The sequence below is a fragment of the Micromys minutus genome (genome assembly GCF_963924665.1).
Source record: "Micromys minutus genome assembly, chromosome: 32".
Lineage (NCBI taxonomy): Eukaryota > Metazoa > Chordata > Mammalia > Rodentia > Muridae > Micromys > Micromys minutus.
The window spans coordinates 13,514,308-13,532,553 of record NC_137967.1 but is presented as its reverse complement, the minus strand read 5'-3'; the positions used below and the strand labels follow the sequence as shown (position 1 = coordinate 13,532,553).

Here is an 18,246-nt window from a genome sequence, read left to right as displayed (position 1 = left end):
GCCCTGTTAGGTTCTGAATGTTCTGAGGTTTGTTAATCTTAAGAAATTCCACCAAACTTTATGTAGGACCCACAGAATCAAAGGTCAATATGAACTGTTCTGTCTAAAATGTCTTGAGTCGTAGCTGACCACCAGGAAGTACTTCCTGCACCTGGGTATGAACTTACTGTGTTTTTGTTTCCACATTAAAAGCCACTAGAAAAAGATGTCCATGGTCATAGTTCAGAAAATTGGGAACTATGTTCCTGGTCTCACCAGTATTAGGGTGTAAGTTTAATATATCCTTTCTGTTTGGCTGAGATTCGTGTTCATGTGGTTTGTGGACTGACTTTTAGATCACCACAAACCCCCCCCCCCCCCGAACCACCTCTCTAACTCCTATTTGGACTATTCCATGTGAACACTTAGGAGATAGTTTTAATCTGCACTAGTATTAATATGAAGGTTATTGGTGCTCACTGCTTTTGGCTGCTCTCTGCTTTTACCAATCTAATTCTGTTCTTGACTATTAGAAAAATATTTTTCTCAGCCTGTATCAGGCAAAATCGTAACTTTTGATTAGCTCCCAGACTTGCAACCAGAGCTAAGGAAACAGAATGAACTGGCTCTGTAAGATCCAGTGGCAGCATGCCTATGTGTTGACATAGGAGGCATCACAACCCAGGTTTTTGTAACTGGATTGAAACATTCCACAGAATTCAAAGTTTTTAGGCCATCTCTTCCTCCCACAACATAAAGTTTATTATCGACAACTGCAACTCCAAACTGAAGTCTACGACCACTCATAGTGCCAATGTGGATCCAACTGTTGGTTCTGAGGTCATACTTCTTAATTGTAGTGGTACCTGTTAAAGATATAATTAGCAATGGTAAAGCCTCCTTAAAATTCAGAATTGACTTATTTCACATTGTGTGTTTTAATTTGAAGCATAGCTCAAATTCAATTTATTAGCTCAGTAGTAACTGAACCATAAGGCAAGAAGTGATACTTCTGGATTGAACTGGAAGATCGAGAAGGAAATAGTTCTACTTATATTTCTTATGCCATCAAAATATGATTGTGGTACTAATATTAAATATAACACAAAATAAAATAAATTTATAGCTATATTACCGGTGGTATAACACGTTTCCCACATCATGTTTATAATGAAAAAGCTCATATTATTGGATTCTGTAATTGCATATTTATATATCTTTAAATTTTTAATTATAATAATTATTGTTTACGACTGTGCTGTTCTACACTTAAAGGATTTATTCATTGTGTGTATAAGTGTGTCTTTTAACTTCTTTACTGCAATCATATACCTTTTGACTAGTAGTTAAGCAACTTAAACTACAAAGATTTTCTCAGCTCCTTTACTAACCTTCACTGATAATTTATCTTATCAGTTATTAAACTTTGACTTGTGTCTTTGTTAAGAAAAAAAAAGATCCAGTGGCAGGACCACATCTAAGAAAGCAGCCAGCAGGTGGCTTAGGAAGAATTTTAAAGAGATCTGCAAAAATGGGGTGAGAAACTTTCATTGCTGGAGGAGAGTGAACTACAGTTGTCAAATTTGCAAGGGCTTGTTGTTCCTGGCTTCAGAATCGTGACACTCTCCAGCAGAGTATCCATCTAACACACCCAAGACCACATTTAAAACAGAGCTCAACCACCCTAACTGTGGTAGTATGAGTAGGTTTGACCACCATAGCCCCTTGCATTTGAATGCTTGGCCCACATAGAGTGACACTAGTAGGAAGTGTGTCCTTGTTCCTGTAAGTGTGACCTTCTTAGAGGAAGTGTGTCACTGTGGGGGTGGGCTTTGAGTTCTTCTATGCTCAAGCTCTACCTAGTGTGGATGACAGTCTCCTTGTTCGCCTTCAGGTCAAGCTGTAGAACTCTGGCTCCTCCAGTATCGTGTTTGCTTGTACACAGCCATATTTCTCACTATGAAGATAATGGGGTGAACCTCTGAAAATATAAGCCAGCCCCAGTTTAATATTTGCCTTTATAAGAGTTGTCTTGGTCATGGCATCTCTTCACAGCAGTGAAACCCTAAGACACAAACCTTGACAAGAAGAAGCAGGTCTGTCTTCCACTAATTAGTGCTGAAACCTGGAGGCCAGCCACCAAGACTGATCAAGTAATTCAGTCCCTCATAGCAGTAGTGAACCACTCCTGAGCACCCACTCTAAGCTGACCTACCTGAAAAGTAATTCTGTTATATTTCTGTTAGAATGATGAAGTGTTTCCAAAGACTTAGGGGGGAAAACCACCTGTGAGCAAAGACCTTGAGCAAGGTATTTAAACACCCAGCAAAGCAGGACTCTGGTAAATTGACGCATACCGCCCCCTGGTGTCCATTTGTGGCACCTACTAACTTTCTATAGTTTGCTTAATCACAAGTTATAGAAATATTTTTATAAGGGTTTTCTGCCCTGTATTAGACAGTATATTTCTAAAATCAAAGACACAGAAACCTCATATTTTTACTACCACGTTGTCAGCCTACACTGGGCAGGTCCTGAGCTAATCTAATCTGCACCACAACCATAGTTTCCGAGTTAATGACTGTTTAGTTGTCCTCGGGCTTGCTGTGTTCCTTCCACGTGATCATTGTATATCCTGCCTCCTGGCGACCTTCTACTTCTTCTCCCTCTCATTGTGCTTCCTACCTGAGACTGCCCTACTCGATCTCAAGTTCTGCCTTCCTCTCTCGGATGGGCTCTTGCCTTTTGTTACCCAAACAGAGAATTTCGGGGAGCAGTCTTTATAGCACATTGGTCATTGCAATGCCAATATTGGGCACAGGACTCAACATCTGAGTACACATTGGACAGGACCAACACCCATAGAAAGTGGTCCAGTTAGTTTGTAAAGAAAAATCAAAAAATTCAAAAATAAAATAAAATAAAATGAAACCCGGTGGCAGGACTGGAAAGATGGCTCAGTGGTTAAGAAAAGTAACTGCTTTTCCAGAGGAGAAGGGTTCAATTCCAGGCGTGCACATGCCTGTTCACAACTGAAGGAAATCAAAATCTCTCTTCTGGCCTCCAAGAGCCCTGCACACACCCGATTCACAGACATACATGACGGCAAAACATACAAATACATAAAAATTAAAGAAAATTTAAATACAATCGAGGCAAGACTCCCCAGTGAGTAACTGGAATCCTGCCTAGTAGACAGGTGTCCTGGTGTCCTTCTGTCTGACACCTAATGTTCACACATAGAAATTAGTCATGTGAGAGCTACTTTGTTCCAGGGCAGTGATAGGGTTACATAAGTTCAGGTATCCATGATGTCCTCTATTTAAAGTAACACGATTTCCACAGGTCTCCATGGCTACAGAACCATGGAAGAACCGTGCATTGATGAACAGTGGGTGATGATGGCACTCCTCAACTCTATGTTCAATTCTTCTGATGACTAAATTGTGTGATGAGGCTTCACGCCTCATACTGTGGACCACTGGGTCTATAGAATTTCCGGTCTGGAATTCAGACGATAGGTTGTGTGGATTCACCCCATTGATAAAATGTCCTGTTGAAGGTGTTAAAAATACTGTGCGTACACAAGTGCTTAGAGGGAAGAATCAGTTGCCTTCTATGTTTAATGGGACTAGAGAGCTAGGATTCAAGATTGAGGCCCAAAATGCTAATGGAGAACTGAGCCTTTATTGGGAGGGAATTGAGAGCCATGCAAACTTCAAACTAGAGCGAAGATCTAGCAACTCTAATTGCCTTGGGGATAATATTCAAATGTTGCTTCTCAATTCAGCTGAGAGGAAGGAGCCCTCAGGTAACATTTGGAAGGGTGAAGATTTTGTCTATGGTGAGCATGTGACCCAAGTGTTCCCAGCAACTTGACCAACTCTGAGATCTTAAGAACAAAAGATGCCCGGGTGGGTATACACAAGAGGCAGAGAGTGTGTGAGGGCCCTTCCTACTATGCCCAGTTGAGATGACATTTGTTTGTGTACACACTTTGTTTGTGGGCAGCATCAGCTTCAGTTGGAGCAGGAGTGTGTACTAGCTAGGTGAAATTGGCCTTCCATCCTTAGTGATGTGAGGTAGGAGATGGTAGTTATTGTGTAGAAGTGGACAGTGGACAGGCTGAAAGGAACAGTGCTTTCCTTTTCATGGTGGGGGATGTGACCACTGACAGTGTGGCTCTGGACTTGTGCCAGACATACTAGGAGTTTCTGGATGAGACAAGGAGACTTCTGCACTGTGACATGATTCTTGAGAACTTTGCTGTTGTGGCCTCAGAGAATCCTTTATTTCTCCCTGACCTATGGTGGGCATTTTTTCTTTTTTTCTTTTTTTTTATTTTTTTCTCATTTTGGTTTTTCAGGACAGGGCTTCTCTGGGTAGCCCTGGCTGTCCTAAAATGCTATGGGTTAGTCTGGCCTTCAACTCTGAAATCCACCTGCCTCTGTCTCCTGAGGGCTGGTTATCAAGGGTTATTCCTGCTGTGTGTCTTAAGGTTTTATAGCTGGGAAAAGACACCAATGACCATGGCAAGTCTAATGAAGGCAAACATTTCATTGGGGCTGGGTTCCTGTTTCAGAGCCTGAGTCCGTTATCATGGCAGGAAGGAAGGCAGTGTGCAGGCAGACATGGTGCTGGAGAAAGAGCTACATCTTGCTCTTAAGGTATCCAGGAGAAGACTTGGCTACTCCACGAGTCCAGGAGGCAGGTCCATTTGGCCCTGGGTGGAGCTTGAGCACTTGGAGGCTGCCAAGCCTACCTAGACAGTGACACACTTCCTCCAACAAGGCCACACCTCCTCCAATAAAGTCATACCTCCCAACAATTTCCATGGGCTAAGCATATTCAAACCACTGTGGGTGTTAGGGTGTGATGAATCCCCTTGTTTCTGCTCCTTAATTTTTTTCAAGCCTGATGGGTCCAGTATCTCTGGAGAATACTCATAGCTGGTATATGTATCTCTGTGACTTAAAAATTAAAAAAAAATATTTTTAATATTTTTTACAATCCAGTCATTATTCCTCTGTTCTGCCCTCCAACGGTTCCTCATCTCATTCCTCCTCCACCTACCTCCAAGATGATGTCTCCATACCTCCACACCTTCACACCCTGCCAGACCTCTGTATTCCCTGAGGCTTCTTGTCTCTCAGGGGTTAGGTGTGTCTTACTGCCTTAAGGCTGGACAAGGCAGGCCTCTGCTGTTGAGGGCCTCAGACCAGCTATGGTATGCTGTCTGGTTGGTAGCTCAGTGTCTGAGTGATCTCAGGGATGTGAGTTAGGTGTCCCCCAATTGAAGAATGAATACAGAAAAATATGGCTCATTTACACAATGGGATACTCTTCAGCTATTAAGTGTGAAGGCATTATGAGTTTTGTAGGCAAATGAATGGAACTAGAAAATATCCTATGTGAGGTATCTCAGACCCAAAAAGGCATGTTTGTACTCACAAATAAGTGGATTAACTAGAAAAGCACAGAATGCCCAGGATACAATCCAGAGAATGAAAAACTTTTTAAAATCAACTTTTGGTTATTTGACAGAGAGAGAGAGAGAGAGAGAGAGAGAGAGAGAGAGAGAGAGAGAGAGAGAGAGAGAGAGAGAGAATATGGGTTGGAGTAGAGCTAGCATAAGCTTTGGAGTCAGAAGCTTCTCCACTGCCACATTGTGCGTCTTTGGATCCAACTGAGGTCATGAGACTTGGGAACCAGCCCCATTTCCCACCAAACAAGGTCTACAATTCCACAGTTTTTTTTCCTTGCTCTATCAATGGAGCTTGCCCCAAGCTTGCACTCGCCTTTCCCCATCCTTGTGACCCCTTAGGAATATGGATGTATCTTCCTGAGTTCTGTAGACAGCCAGTGGATCAAGAGTAGATATGATGTGAGAACCACAAGACAGGCTTGCAGAGGCCCTGCCTTCTGTGTGTTTGGAGTGAAGAGGAGTTGAATGTGTTGTGATGCTTCCAGAAACCCTCCCAGTGCCTCTTCAGCGTTTCCATGCCAAAAAATAGTTGGGGCCAAAAATACATTTTGCACCTTCAAGCCCCATTTGAAGTAGAAACTTCAAGGTTCTTTGGAAAGTTAGTTGTACAAAATGGTGTTGTGCTGGGTAAAACACATGGAAAACATTTCGCTGAAGCAGGTACAGGAGAGAGGGGGTTCTACTAAAGCAAGCATGAGAAAAGACACTTGATGGAGGTTTGTTTGCAAACGACACACACATAATCATCCACCATACGCTGCATATTGTTGAGTTTGATTCATTGGGAGTCCAAGAGAGAAATGTGGTGTGCTGGGGTTTCTTGCTGCTTCCTAAGACTTGGGGCCGGTGGCAGAGTAACATCAGCTAAGTCAGACTCAGAAGCCGAGACAGGACTTCTGGCAAGGCAAGACCCATGGTGGATTTGTGAAATTTGCAGGATGTAAGAATAGGATCCACCAGATTTTGGGAGGAGCTCGGCTTGCTTACACTGCTAAACACTCCTTGGTCTCCAGCAGTTGCTGATCTTCAGTTTGATGAGGGAGGCACAACTGTGAACTTCTGTTGCCCTGGGCTATCCTGATGACTCATGCGGATTTGGCCGAGGCCTAGGTTTTATTTACTGCTAGGTTGTACCATTGCTGTTGGTAAACCAAGATTTCTGAACCGGACTGATGGAATATCTGGGAAGTGTTTAGGGGTGGACTGAGCTGCTTCTGCTGGCCTGGGAAATGCACTGCTTATTTCCTGACAACAGGGTTGAGATTTGCTCCAAAGAACCATTTTTTAAACAGGTCCACTTCCCCTTTATTCTTCCTTTTCCACTACTCCTGGTTGAGTTGGGTAGAAGGGAGGCTGAAGCGTTTAAGAGCCATCATTAAAAGTAGGCACTGGAAAAAAAATAAAGTCACACCCATTCTTTTTTTTAAAACAACTCTATTTTACTAAACAAAGATAAATGTACAGATAAATGTGGGAACTCTCCACATAAATTGCTATAGCTGAGAAAACATTTGAATCTCAACCCAGAAAACCTTGTCAGGAGGTTTTGTTTGCCTTGTGTTAAAAAACTGAAAGGGAAACAGAAAATTCAAGAATAAAATTCAAGTTAATTTCAAAATGTTTGATAATTCAGGCCCCCAAACCTGACACTTCCCAGGGAGTGGGCAATACCTTAAGTCTTTTGAAGAATGAAGCCAGGCAAAGTATTTAGCCTGTTTTCCTTTCTGAGAAGAAAAACAAACAAAAAAAATAATAAACCAAATAAACCCTACTGTATCAAAAATACCAGATATGGTGGCACTTGCCTGTACCCCAACACTTGGGATGGGAAAGGTAGAGGAGAAGAAGATTGAGAAGAGCCTGAGCTTCATGGTAAGAGGCCAACCTTGGTAACATGCAAAGCTGTCTCAAATACTGAGCCAATCATATGGCATACTGGGTACATAAACTTTATGCATAGCCTAATTACTCAAGTTAGAGTCACATGGTTAAAAAGAGAAAAGACACACACAGAGACAAACATAAAAAAAATTAAAAAAACGTACTTGCCTTTAATATAAATAGGGTTGAGAAATTTCTTGGAGTTTAATAGAACTTACTGCTCGTGTATAAGACCCAGTTACAAATCCTAATGTTCATCTGGCTATCTCTAATTTCACAGGAACAATGCTCTCTTCTGTAGACACACACAAAACACACTCACACATACATACACACAGAAAAAGACATACAAAATGAAATAAATCTAAATAAAAATGATAATAGCACTCCATTTTTCAATATTATTGTTTGATAAAATAGGAAAAAATACTCCATAGAGGAACAGTTCTATGAAGAGGGCCATGACTTCATGGATTCACTCCTCAGAAATGTGTCCTGTAGCCAGTGTCAGCTGTATCATGGTTTTATTTTGTTCAGACAGGACAATATTATATGCAGACTTGCATTTGCGGTTGGACCTCAGCAACTGTGACTGGGAAGAGAATGTTTGTGTGTGGATCTCAAAGGTGTTGGCTTTTCTTTAGGACTCACCTATTAGTTTTGCAGGCATATTGGCTGGCACCTGGAACAGAAGAGCTATTTCCAATTCTCTGTTATCTCATAGTGTAGTATGACTATTTCTTAGGTGACAGTTTAAATGGTGTAGCTATCCCTAACATCTAATGCAGTTATTGCATTTTCTGACTTTGTCTTTATTTCTTTTTGTTTCAACTGTTCAGTGTAGAGCAGCATCATAGGCATTCCAATTGGACCAATCAGGGGGTTGGTTGATGTGTAAATTCAAGGCCACCCTAGTTATATAGTTTATATAATAAATTCCAACCTGCCTACATAGTGATGCCATTCAGTGTCTGGCTTACCTCACTCACTATCATGCTTTACACTTGAATACTTTTACTTTCAAAATTCCTGTTATCGATGACTATTGGCTGGATATAAGTCTATTTTATGGATGTCCAAAATTTTGCTTATCCATTTTACCTGAGGAAAATCTAGGTTGTTTTCAATTCCTAATAGAAATAAACATGCTCAGAATATTGTTAGGTTGTGTGCTTGTGGTGTAGTGAGACATTTCTGGGAACAAGGCTCAGAAGTGAAATATCTGGCACTTAGCATAGAGATCATCCAATTTTTCAATTTTTTCAAAAGTAATTAGTTTCTAACCCAATTATGTCTCAGAATGTTGATAAGCTTCAAACATACCTACTCATTGACATCCCCAAAAAAACGTTGGCTTCCACCTTGGGGACTTTTACACATTCTTTCTTTACTTTCCTGTTTCATAGTTCTGATCCAGCACCCAGGAATTAAAGTGGCCTAGGCAACATCTATTCTGCAATATGTATTAGTGTATACCTTTAATCCCCATGCTCATATTGCTTGTGGATCTTATGACTTGGAAGCTAAACTTCGCACCACAGTGACTCCAAACAGCCAGAGATACATCCCTAACACTCACACAAACCGGCGAGTGCACACAGACACATGAACACAGTGAGGGAGTTGAATAGTTGAGAGGAGGAAGAGAAGAAGAAGAAAGAGGGAAAGGAGCTGGGAGAAGGAAAAAACCTAAGTGATAGAGAGAGAAAGACAGAGAAACAGAAAGTAAGAAGAAAACCTGCCCTGGAAGCTTTGTCTCCCCAGACACTCCAGATGGCAGGAACTGGGAAGAGAGTTCTGAGAATGAGCTGCCATTTCTCAAGAGTAAAACCTTGAATTCTGCATTCTAAAACCCCCAAAAGTATTCTTTCCTTATGGAGAACATCCTAAAATCCACAAAAACATTTTCCAGATATAGCAGAATCTTGGTATGAGAAGGCAAAAAGGCAAAGAGAGCCAGCCCTCCTTCTTCTGATGTCCTCAAGTAGGTCTCCACCTGAAGGTTTGTCCCAGATTAAAGGTGTTTAGCACCACACTTGGATCTTAGACTTGCTTTGTCCCAAATGAGCTTGAGCTCAGTGATCTCCTCCCCTTAGTGTCCTAAGATTCATAGCCACTATGTGTCAAGATCAGGATCAAAGATGGGTCTCCCAAATATGGATTGTGGTTTATTCCAGATATAGTCAACTGGACAAACAGAAATAGCCACTACACAATTCAACATGTGCACTGGCAATACAACAGCTCTCCTCAAGGTGAGTAGCAACCATTCTTAAACACTGGTTCATGTCACTAATGGAATCCATACAGCATTTTAATAGGGTCTCTTGAAGCATAAGATTATAAAGTTTCTGCAAGGAAATAACATGGTAAGGTTTAAAGGACTCTGAAAACTCTAGGAGGAGGAGGGGGAAGAGATAAGGGTACCCAATTCTATCGGTTTAGGATATGTTCAATGAACAAGTTTCACATAAGAGTATTCAGCAAAGATAAAACAAAGCATGTTCTCATTCAAAAGTGATTTATTGGAACCTATGAGAAAGTATAATGCTACGTGATTACAGATGATAATATAAGGCATCAGAGCCTTCCAATTAACAGATAGATACAAAATAACAGGGATAGGAGCCTCATACAGTACTTATGGTTTCAGCCAATCTTCTACTTCAAAAACAATTATATGTATACTGTACAGAACAGTATGTGAGGGGCAGCCAAAAGTGGATGTCATCCAGAGGACAAATGACACAGAGCCCTCCTAAACCAGTCCATTATCCTCTTCGTGATGTCGTGTCCCTTTCCTTCCTTCACATTCCCGATGGTCTCTCATACGTGAAGTTGGTGGGATGCAGGCTGTCAAATTGTCAAATATCACTGCTGTCCTAGGGTGTGTGTGCTATACACAATAGGATGAAATTAAGTTCATAGTACTCAGTATTAAGAGGTCTCCATTAAGTCAGAAGAAGTTGATTGGAGATCAAATAGAAAGAAATAATCCTCTACCCATATACATCCAAAAAGTCCTGAATGCACATGGTGGATGCCTCTAATGAATCACATGAGGCCTACCTTCCATTAATAAGAGGCCAGAAATGCTCTCTTCATATTTCTTCCCAACAGTCACACAGTCTGGCCTTCAAATCATAGATAAAGTATTTACGACAATCTAAACATCTCTTACTCACAAAGTAGACCTGTTTTGGCTGCCTTATTTCCTTCAGTGTGTCCATAAGCTCAGAACAAAGTTGGACAAATCTCTGTGGAATAACATCACCAATGTCATCATAGACCTCGTCAGGGGCAGGGTACTTCTCCAGGGTCAGCTGTGTGAGGTTGGCTGTATGCTGCAACAGCTTCTTCAGGCTGCCCATGGATAAGAAGTTCTTCAGAAAATTGACTTCAGTGAGCTGAGAACACTGGCTGAGCCCAGGGAGGAAAGCACTGATTTGGAAGTCCATGATATCACAACGCTTCAATTTTAATGTCTGTAGGGTAGCTTTCAGTCTTTCTAGCAGGCTTCCTAGAAACGGATGACCTAAATTATTAAATGTGACACTACTCAGGTCCAGGTGTTTGAGCTGATGGATGCATGGACACTGGGACAAATACTCCATATCTGAGAGTGACAAAAGGCAGTCTGTTATAGCAAGGGTCTCTAATGGACTCTCCAAGCACCTAGAGAGAGAAATGAGAGAGAAAGTTACTTTAGTCAACTTCAATATTTATTTGAAGAGAAAGTCTGTAACTTCAAAGTAGCAGAGCGAACACTGGCCCAAGGTCATTTTCAAGTTATTATTTTGGTCAAGCCTTTGGTGCTCCCTATGGGAGACCTAACAATACCTATGGCTGCTACTGCCTAAGCTCTACAGTGCCCTCTGAACTAGTAAGCAGAAAACATATGGGGGGACACATACTGTATGGAGGGAAACCCAACAGGAACACTGCGAACCACTTAGGAACATTCCCAGGTCTGCCAACATTTAATTCAACAGGTTCCAGCTTCCACACATATCCACTCTTTTGAACATGAGACATCATTTTGACCACAAGCATCCACTCATATGTCATCTATTAAACCCCTTCATGTGCCTATATTTCCTTTGAACCACGGAAAGACAGAGGCAGATGGAACCTGCTTCCATAGTTGAGGTAAGTGTTGACATGAGATTATAGGTCCTGTAAGGTCTCACACACTCTGTACATTTATTTTCCCTTCATCTGGGTTTCTCAAGACACCTACTGTAAATCATGTAAGCATATGACAGTCTAAATTTACTAAGGTGACTAGTCATGGTGTCACAGCAGCATGAATTTCTCTAGTAATCAATCTATGCTCACATCTATGTAACATTAAAAATGGCTGGGAAATCACTGTATACACTAATACTTAATGCAAACCAGAACAAAAACAACAACAACAACAACAACAACAACAACAAACAAAAGGTTCTTTTCTCACTAATGGATAAAGATCTCTGTCCTTTCTTACCCCAGCACTTGTTCTAGGCTGTCCTCCACGAAGCAGACTCCATTCAAATAGAGATGCTGGAGCTTATGCAGTTTGGAGAAGTGGGGAAGAATCTTTGAATGAGACCAGGCTATAATCTCTTTGGTCCAACGCCATACCAAAGGTACAGAGATTTCTTTGAAAATGAGTTTCTCGAGGCTTTTCATCTGGCCCAGGCCTGGGGCTAGCCTTATAAGGGTAGGCATATCCCAGCATGTTTTGATTTCCAGTTCCTGAATTGAGCTTGGATCAAAAACCTCCAACAAATACAGGGGGTCATATGCAGGAACGGCATGAAAAGTCAACTTTGGAGAGATCACACGGATCACATCTTTTCGCTGCTTGGCCCAATGATAAAAATACCTTAGGTATTTGGAGGGCCTGTGGGACAAGATGGAAAGGTTTAACAATATAGTCAGGGCACCTTTCTCCTCAGGAATGGGGCAATTCTCCGATGGCTTTCTCATGCAGATGACATCCGGAGAGCAGACAACATGCTGCATTCCAGCACAGCCATTCCAGAAGTCATGGTAGACATCTCTTAAATCAAGCTCTTGTAGCTTCCAACTCCTGTGGGTAAAACAGAAGGACATCTAGATGAGGAGATACAATTTGTAATCTGCATGACCTCACAATTCATCTTCCCTTCAGTCTATTCCTTGGACAAATCTTCCAATTTTAGTGACAGGCAAAAAAGCATGGACTGACTCAATGTATATGTACCCTTTCTGCTCTAAGCAATGCTAGACACAATACTGGACTGATTTTTTTTTTATTCTTGAAGACACTGAGCCACAAAATCAAAAGCCTCCAATTAACCTTGAAACCACTGTGGTTACTCGATTCACCAGTCCATCCACATACATTCCTCCAGGCTATCTTGGTCTAACTTACCTAGGTCTATTCTTCTTTGTCATCAGCATGTCAAGGCCATTTAGCACAGCTTTCAGGACTTTAAGGCTAAGAGATTGTCCCAGACCTCCCAGAGGAAGGCATGGGAAGGGCCATGCTGCCACCATGTGCCTAAGGAGGTTAAGTTGTTTGCTATTGAATGCATCTTTGAACAGTGGTGGAAAATTTTGCTTGGGCAGGTTTGGCAGAGCAGAGATGGTCAAGGCTTCATCTTTCAGCAGGCTTCTTCTTGCCAGTAGCTGGAGTGTGGGTGGGTTTTTCAAGTTCATCATGGCTTTTAGAGATGCAGATGCTCTAGGAATATCTAAAAAATGGAAATAATCCATTTAAGTTTATTTTAGCCCATCTCTTCAAGCTGCCAAACCGCACTAATCACATACACCAGACAGGGTCTCAATTACTGGTCTGGTGACATTGAAATATTTTGATATCTGGTGACATGGTTTCTGTCTCTCTCATTTCCATAGTTTATTCAAGTTCCTCCTGCAATTAGAAGAGGGCCCATTTCAACAGACCTTCCCTATTACTTTGCCCAATCTGATCCAATTTAACCTGTGATTTCTACTCTTCTCACAAAGAAGAGCTTCAGATATAATTCAGACCAATTTGTGTGAAAACATTAAGCATATTCTACCATCAATGGAGCAACGTATTTCATGAAATAGATACAAATTTTACTTCTTTAAGGTTTAGAAGTAGGAGCAATGTTGAATTCTGTTCTTTAAGAGAGTGAATATATTAGGCCTGAGCAGCTTGTTATTGAAGGATTTTTTTTATTCTTTCCAGAATCTTTCTATCCACCTTCCTCATATCTGCTGAGCCTGAACCATACAGACCACCTTTTATTCCCTACAGTTTTCCTGGTTCATTTAGTCCTGCCAGGCATACCAATGTGCCCCGTGGGCCTTGTATCCCCTTTCTAAATGCAATCTTCTTCACCCCTCAGCAGGTCTGTAGATCACTACAAGCTCCCAAAAAGAATAGAAGCTACACAGGAAAAACATCACAGTCAAGTAATATAAGCAATGGATATCTCAGAGACTGAACCATCATCAAAAGAAGATGGAATGAGTAGACCCAGGGCTCCCCCACACAATGTACCCTTGATGCAGCTTGGTTGCACATGGGCCAAAACAAACAGAGAAAGTGTCTATCCAAAAGCCATAGCCTGTGTGTGGGACAAGTCTTCTGCCTTGTAGGATTACAGTAGGGAAGGAAACACCTAATCATTCAGACTTTATGTACCAGAATGGGGAGATACACAGATGGCACACCCATTCTAAAAACAAAAAGGCAAAAGGAGTGGAAGAAAGCCTTTGGAATATGGTAAATGGGAGGAGAATTGAGCAGGTGTTAGTAAATAAAAAACCAATCAACAAATAAAACAGAAATCTGAATGCTCTGATTGTTTGAAGTTTCCTTGAACTCATACCCAAGAGTCCTCTACATACAATTTTCTTACTTGTCATTTTATAATTCTATATTCACTTTGAATTAAAATTTTAAGGTAGATTAGAGTATATAAGAATAAATCAAGTTCTTCAGTGTGCCCGAGTCCTTGAATATTTCCTTCATAGCCCACTGTAAACCAGCAGGGAAAGGCTGCTTCAGAACTAAGGAGGTAGAGACTGAATATTCAGTGTCTCATGACACTTGACCACCTATGGATTTCTGGCTAACTTGGGCTAAATGAAGTTTCCTGCTTCAAAATAACCAGGTTAAGAAATCAAGCAAGGAAGCAAGCAAAGAAACACCCACATACAAAAACAAATTAAGATTAAACGGATGCTGTCCAGCAAAGGATGAGAATAAATGACTTCCCTGTTTTGGACACTGCTCTCAGAAGTTTTATTCTCAGCATTCTAGTTACTCTCTTGAAACTCCAAGTCTCAGACTGTCTGTTATAGCCAATCCCTTCCTTTAATACTCTTTCACCATTACACATTCTCTTCCTAGCCACACCTCTCAGGCCAATAAGCTACCTCATAGGAACATGAATTCTTTCCCCATTTTATCCTGTTTAGACTTCCCTGTAGTCAATCCGATCCTCAATTGCAAATGTATAAACCATGGGATTATGGTCATGATTGAAACGCATCCATGATATTTCTCAAACTCTGAGTCCTGGCATGGTTTTATTCTTCCGTATTACTTTTCAGCCTATTTATCAGATTCCTCTGGTAAAATTAGAGAACCTGAGCTGACAGTTAGGTCTTGGGCATTAACTGAGTGTGCTTGAATGAGATAGGGTGTGTCTAGTATGATTTAATCTCCTGGCAGGAAAATGAGTATTCATAATTTTTTTTATTCTTAAAGCTTTTACCAGACCATACTCAACCCTGCTCCCCCTGTTTAACCTACCTCCCACATCTCATCCTCTGCCGCTCCTATATCTCTAATAGGATTTTATCATCCCTCTAACCCACAAGACTTTCCGACATTCTTATTCAAAAATTCTCTCAAATATTAGCTTCAGCTGTTCTGTTGTGGAGTCCTTTGTTTGGGAGCTCATTTCCTTTGTGCATGCTGCCTAATAGATACTCAGTGTCTGACAGATCCCAGGAGTCCAGGTTAGGTGAGGTTTCTGGTTTTCTTATAGTGTAGCACTTTGTATTAGTCAGGGTTCTCTAGAGTCACAGAATTTATGAATAGTCTCTATGTAGCAAGGAGGTACTTATGGGAGACTTACAGTCTGTAGTGCAATCCCTGAAAATGTCCGGCAGCAGCTGCGAAGTCAAAGATATAGCAGATGCTCAATCCCACAGGGCAAGTAGTCAGAGCTCCACTAGGCAGGCAGGAATAGTCCCTGTAGGCAGGCAGGCAGGAATACTCCCTGTAGGCAGGCAGGCAGGCAGGCAGGCTGAGAGTGAGCCTTCCTTATTCCAAAGTCCTTATATAGGTCTCCAACTGAAGGTGTGTCCCAGATTAAAGGTGTGTGCTACCACACCTGGATCTGGGATTTGCTTGTCCCAGATGACCTTCAGCTCAGTGATCCCCTTGCCTTAGTTTCCTAAGTTTCTTGGCCTCTATGCCTCAAGATCTCTGGCTCAAGATCTCTGCAGTGAGATTGTCAGTGGCTTCCTACCAGGTGTCATTTCATTTTATTGTCTTCATGGAGATCTAAACAAAGTGAGCAGAGTATTATATAACACTGTCTTAAGGCAGAAAAATTACTGAAACATACAGGTTTGCATAGGCTACAGGGTGAGTTGCAGATAGATCTAATGTATGCTGTTAGATTTTACATAGTGAAAAAAAGTCTAAAAGCAAACCTGGCTCAATGCAGCAGATGGGAAAGTTCAGTACAAGGCTGTTAACTACACACATGAAAATAAAAATGAATGATTCCACACCACTAAAATTTAATCACACATACACATGCTAGCACCAACAATGTACATTCTCCTGTGAACACAAATGTATTTCTGAAGTGGACTTGAGAGGGTCAGGATGTTAAGAATACATTCCTACTGTAACAATAAAGAAGAAAAAAAGATGACAGCAGATGTTGTCACGGTTGTGGAGAAAGAGGAACACTTCTCTACTCTTGGTGGGGTTGTAAACTGATACAACCACTCTGGAAATCAGTCTGGCCATTCCTCAGAAAATTGGACATAGTACTACCTGAAGATCCAGCTATTCCACTTCTGGGCATATAACCCAGAGACACTCCAATATACAACAAAGATACATGTACCACAATGTTCATAGCAGCTCTATTTATAATAGCCAGAAGCTGGAAAGAACCCAGATGTCCTTCAGTAGATGAATGGAACAAAACTTGTGGTACATTTACACAGTAGAGTACTACTCAGCTATCAGAAACAATGACTTAACCAAATTCTTATGAAAATGGTTGCAGCTAGAGAATATCATCCTGAGTGAGATAACACAATCACAAAAGCACAGACATAATATGCAGTCACTGACAGTGGGATGCTAACCCCAGAGGCTCGGACTGCCCCAGAAACAACTCACAGACTGTGTGAAGTTCAAGAAAAAAAAAAAAAAGAAAAGAAAACAAACAAAAGAAAAAAAACAAAAACCCCATTATGCTCAATCCTTACACACCAAGAAAACGTTGACTAATTCCCGGTTACATCCTGTTTTACATGTACATTTGCTCATTGTAACTAGTAAGACCTTAATGCACAGTGTCAAACCTTAAAAAAAAGAAAAAAAAAAAAAAAAAGCCAAGCAATGCAATTTCAAAAAGGTATTTGTATACAATTGTGCAAAAATGTTTAAATTTTTTTCTTTTATCTTTGTTTTTTAAAATAAAGTTTAAAAAAACAAAAAAGAAAAAGAATATTTATTTATATGTTGTCACTAAATTTGTAATTTTTAATACCGAATAAAATTTCCTCAGCTGTTTAAATACAGAGAAAAACTTCACTTTAATAACAAACATCAGAGCTCAGGACAGGTAGAGAAAAAAAAAACAAACTCTAAAAAAGAACTTAATTAAATGGAACACAGAAACTTAGGGATGACATGATAACTCTACTCCCCTTCACTCTATACCCAAATCCGTATACCTCTTGACAGAAGTTATAACAAACGCAGATGACTGCTAATTATTAAAGAATTTCGAGGGTGTCGAACAGCTCACACATCGATTTGGGAAACATTATGCTTTCCAAAAATCATGTCTACCTCTAGGTCTCCACCAACCTTAAAGCAGAAATTGGGTGCTAGTCACAAGGGCTTCACTAAAGGGGTCCCTGTAGAATAGTGTGACAGCATGTTCAACCACACATCGATTTGCACTTGAAGATGACCATAGCCTGTAGGAGTAGAATTCAGCTTCAAGATTAACTCCTGTTTCCCAATGATGGGCCCCTAATCATGCATCAGTCACATCATAAAACATAGCCCTGTTTCTACCCATGTTCATGAAGCTAGAGGAATTCTAATTAGAGGTGGAAGAGGTGGTGGTAAGAGAGGAGATTCCAAAGCTTTTAGATCAGATCCATTTTAGATGAACTGTCCTACATTTGAAAACCTGTATACCAACAGGCTGGTAAGTAGCATTAGTTTCCAAGTTGCCCACCAACATAACCATAGCCTAGCTCCAGTCTCTAGGATAACTGCAAGAATACAAGGGTTACCATGTTACACCTTCAACAAGAACAGTGTTCCCAGGTTATTTTCTCAACAAACATTCATCCCCATGTTACAAGCCCATGCACTTTCTAATGACCATAATGCAGAGGAGAGCAGAAATTCCTTTATGATATGGTGTCTAACATTAGCTCATTGTGTTATAGGTTCCAGCAGCTTTCCAATTAGATGCTTGAACACATACACCCTGACTGATTCTCACAATAGTGCTTTTCTCCATAGACACTCAGGGCTGACAACCACACAGAACTGTCCCTTGTCAAAGTGGTACATGAGCAGAGAAAGAGATATCTAAAATAAATTCACAACACTGTGGTGAGTTACATCTGATTTGCTCCTGTCCGTTTTGGGGAGATCA

General features: G+C 40.9%; 1 protein-coding gene across 1 annotated transcript in view; it reads right to left on the bottom strand.

Annotated features, from left to right (window-relative positions):
- Positions 1-10,446: 10,446 nt before the first annotated feature.
- Positions 10,447-18,246, bottom strand: part of LOC308413333 (PRAME family member 12-like) — a gene marked incomplete at both ends in the record, with an annotated part of 32,532 nt that continues 24,732 nt past the window's right edge. Inside the window, 2 exons of the mRNA XM_080908267.1 lie at positions 10,447-11,020; positions 11,835-12,422. Coding sequence (XP_080764393.1) covers positions 10,447-11,020; positions 11,835-12,422 — 1,162 coding nt within the window. The remainder of the gene's footprint in view (positions 11,021-11,834; positions 12,423-18,246) is intronic.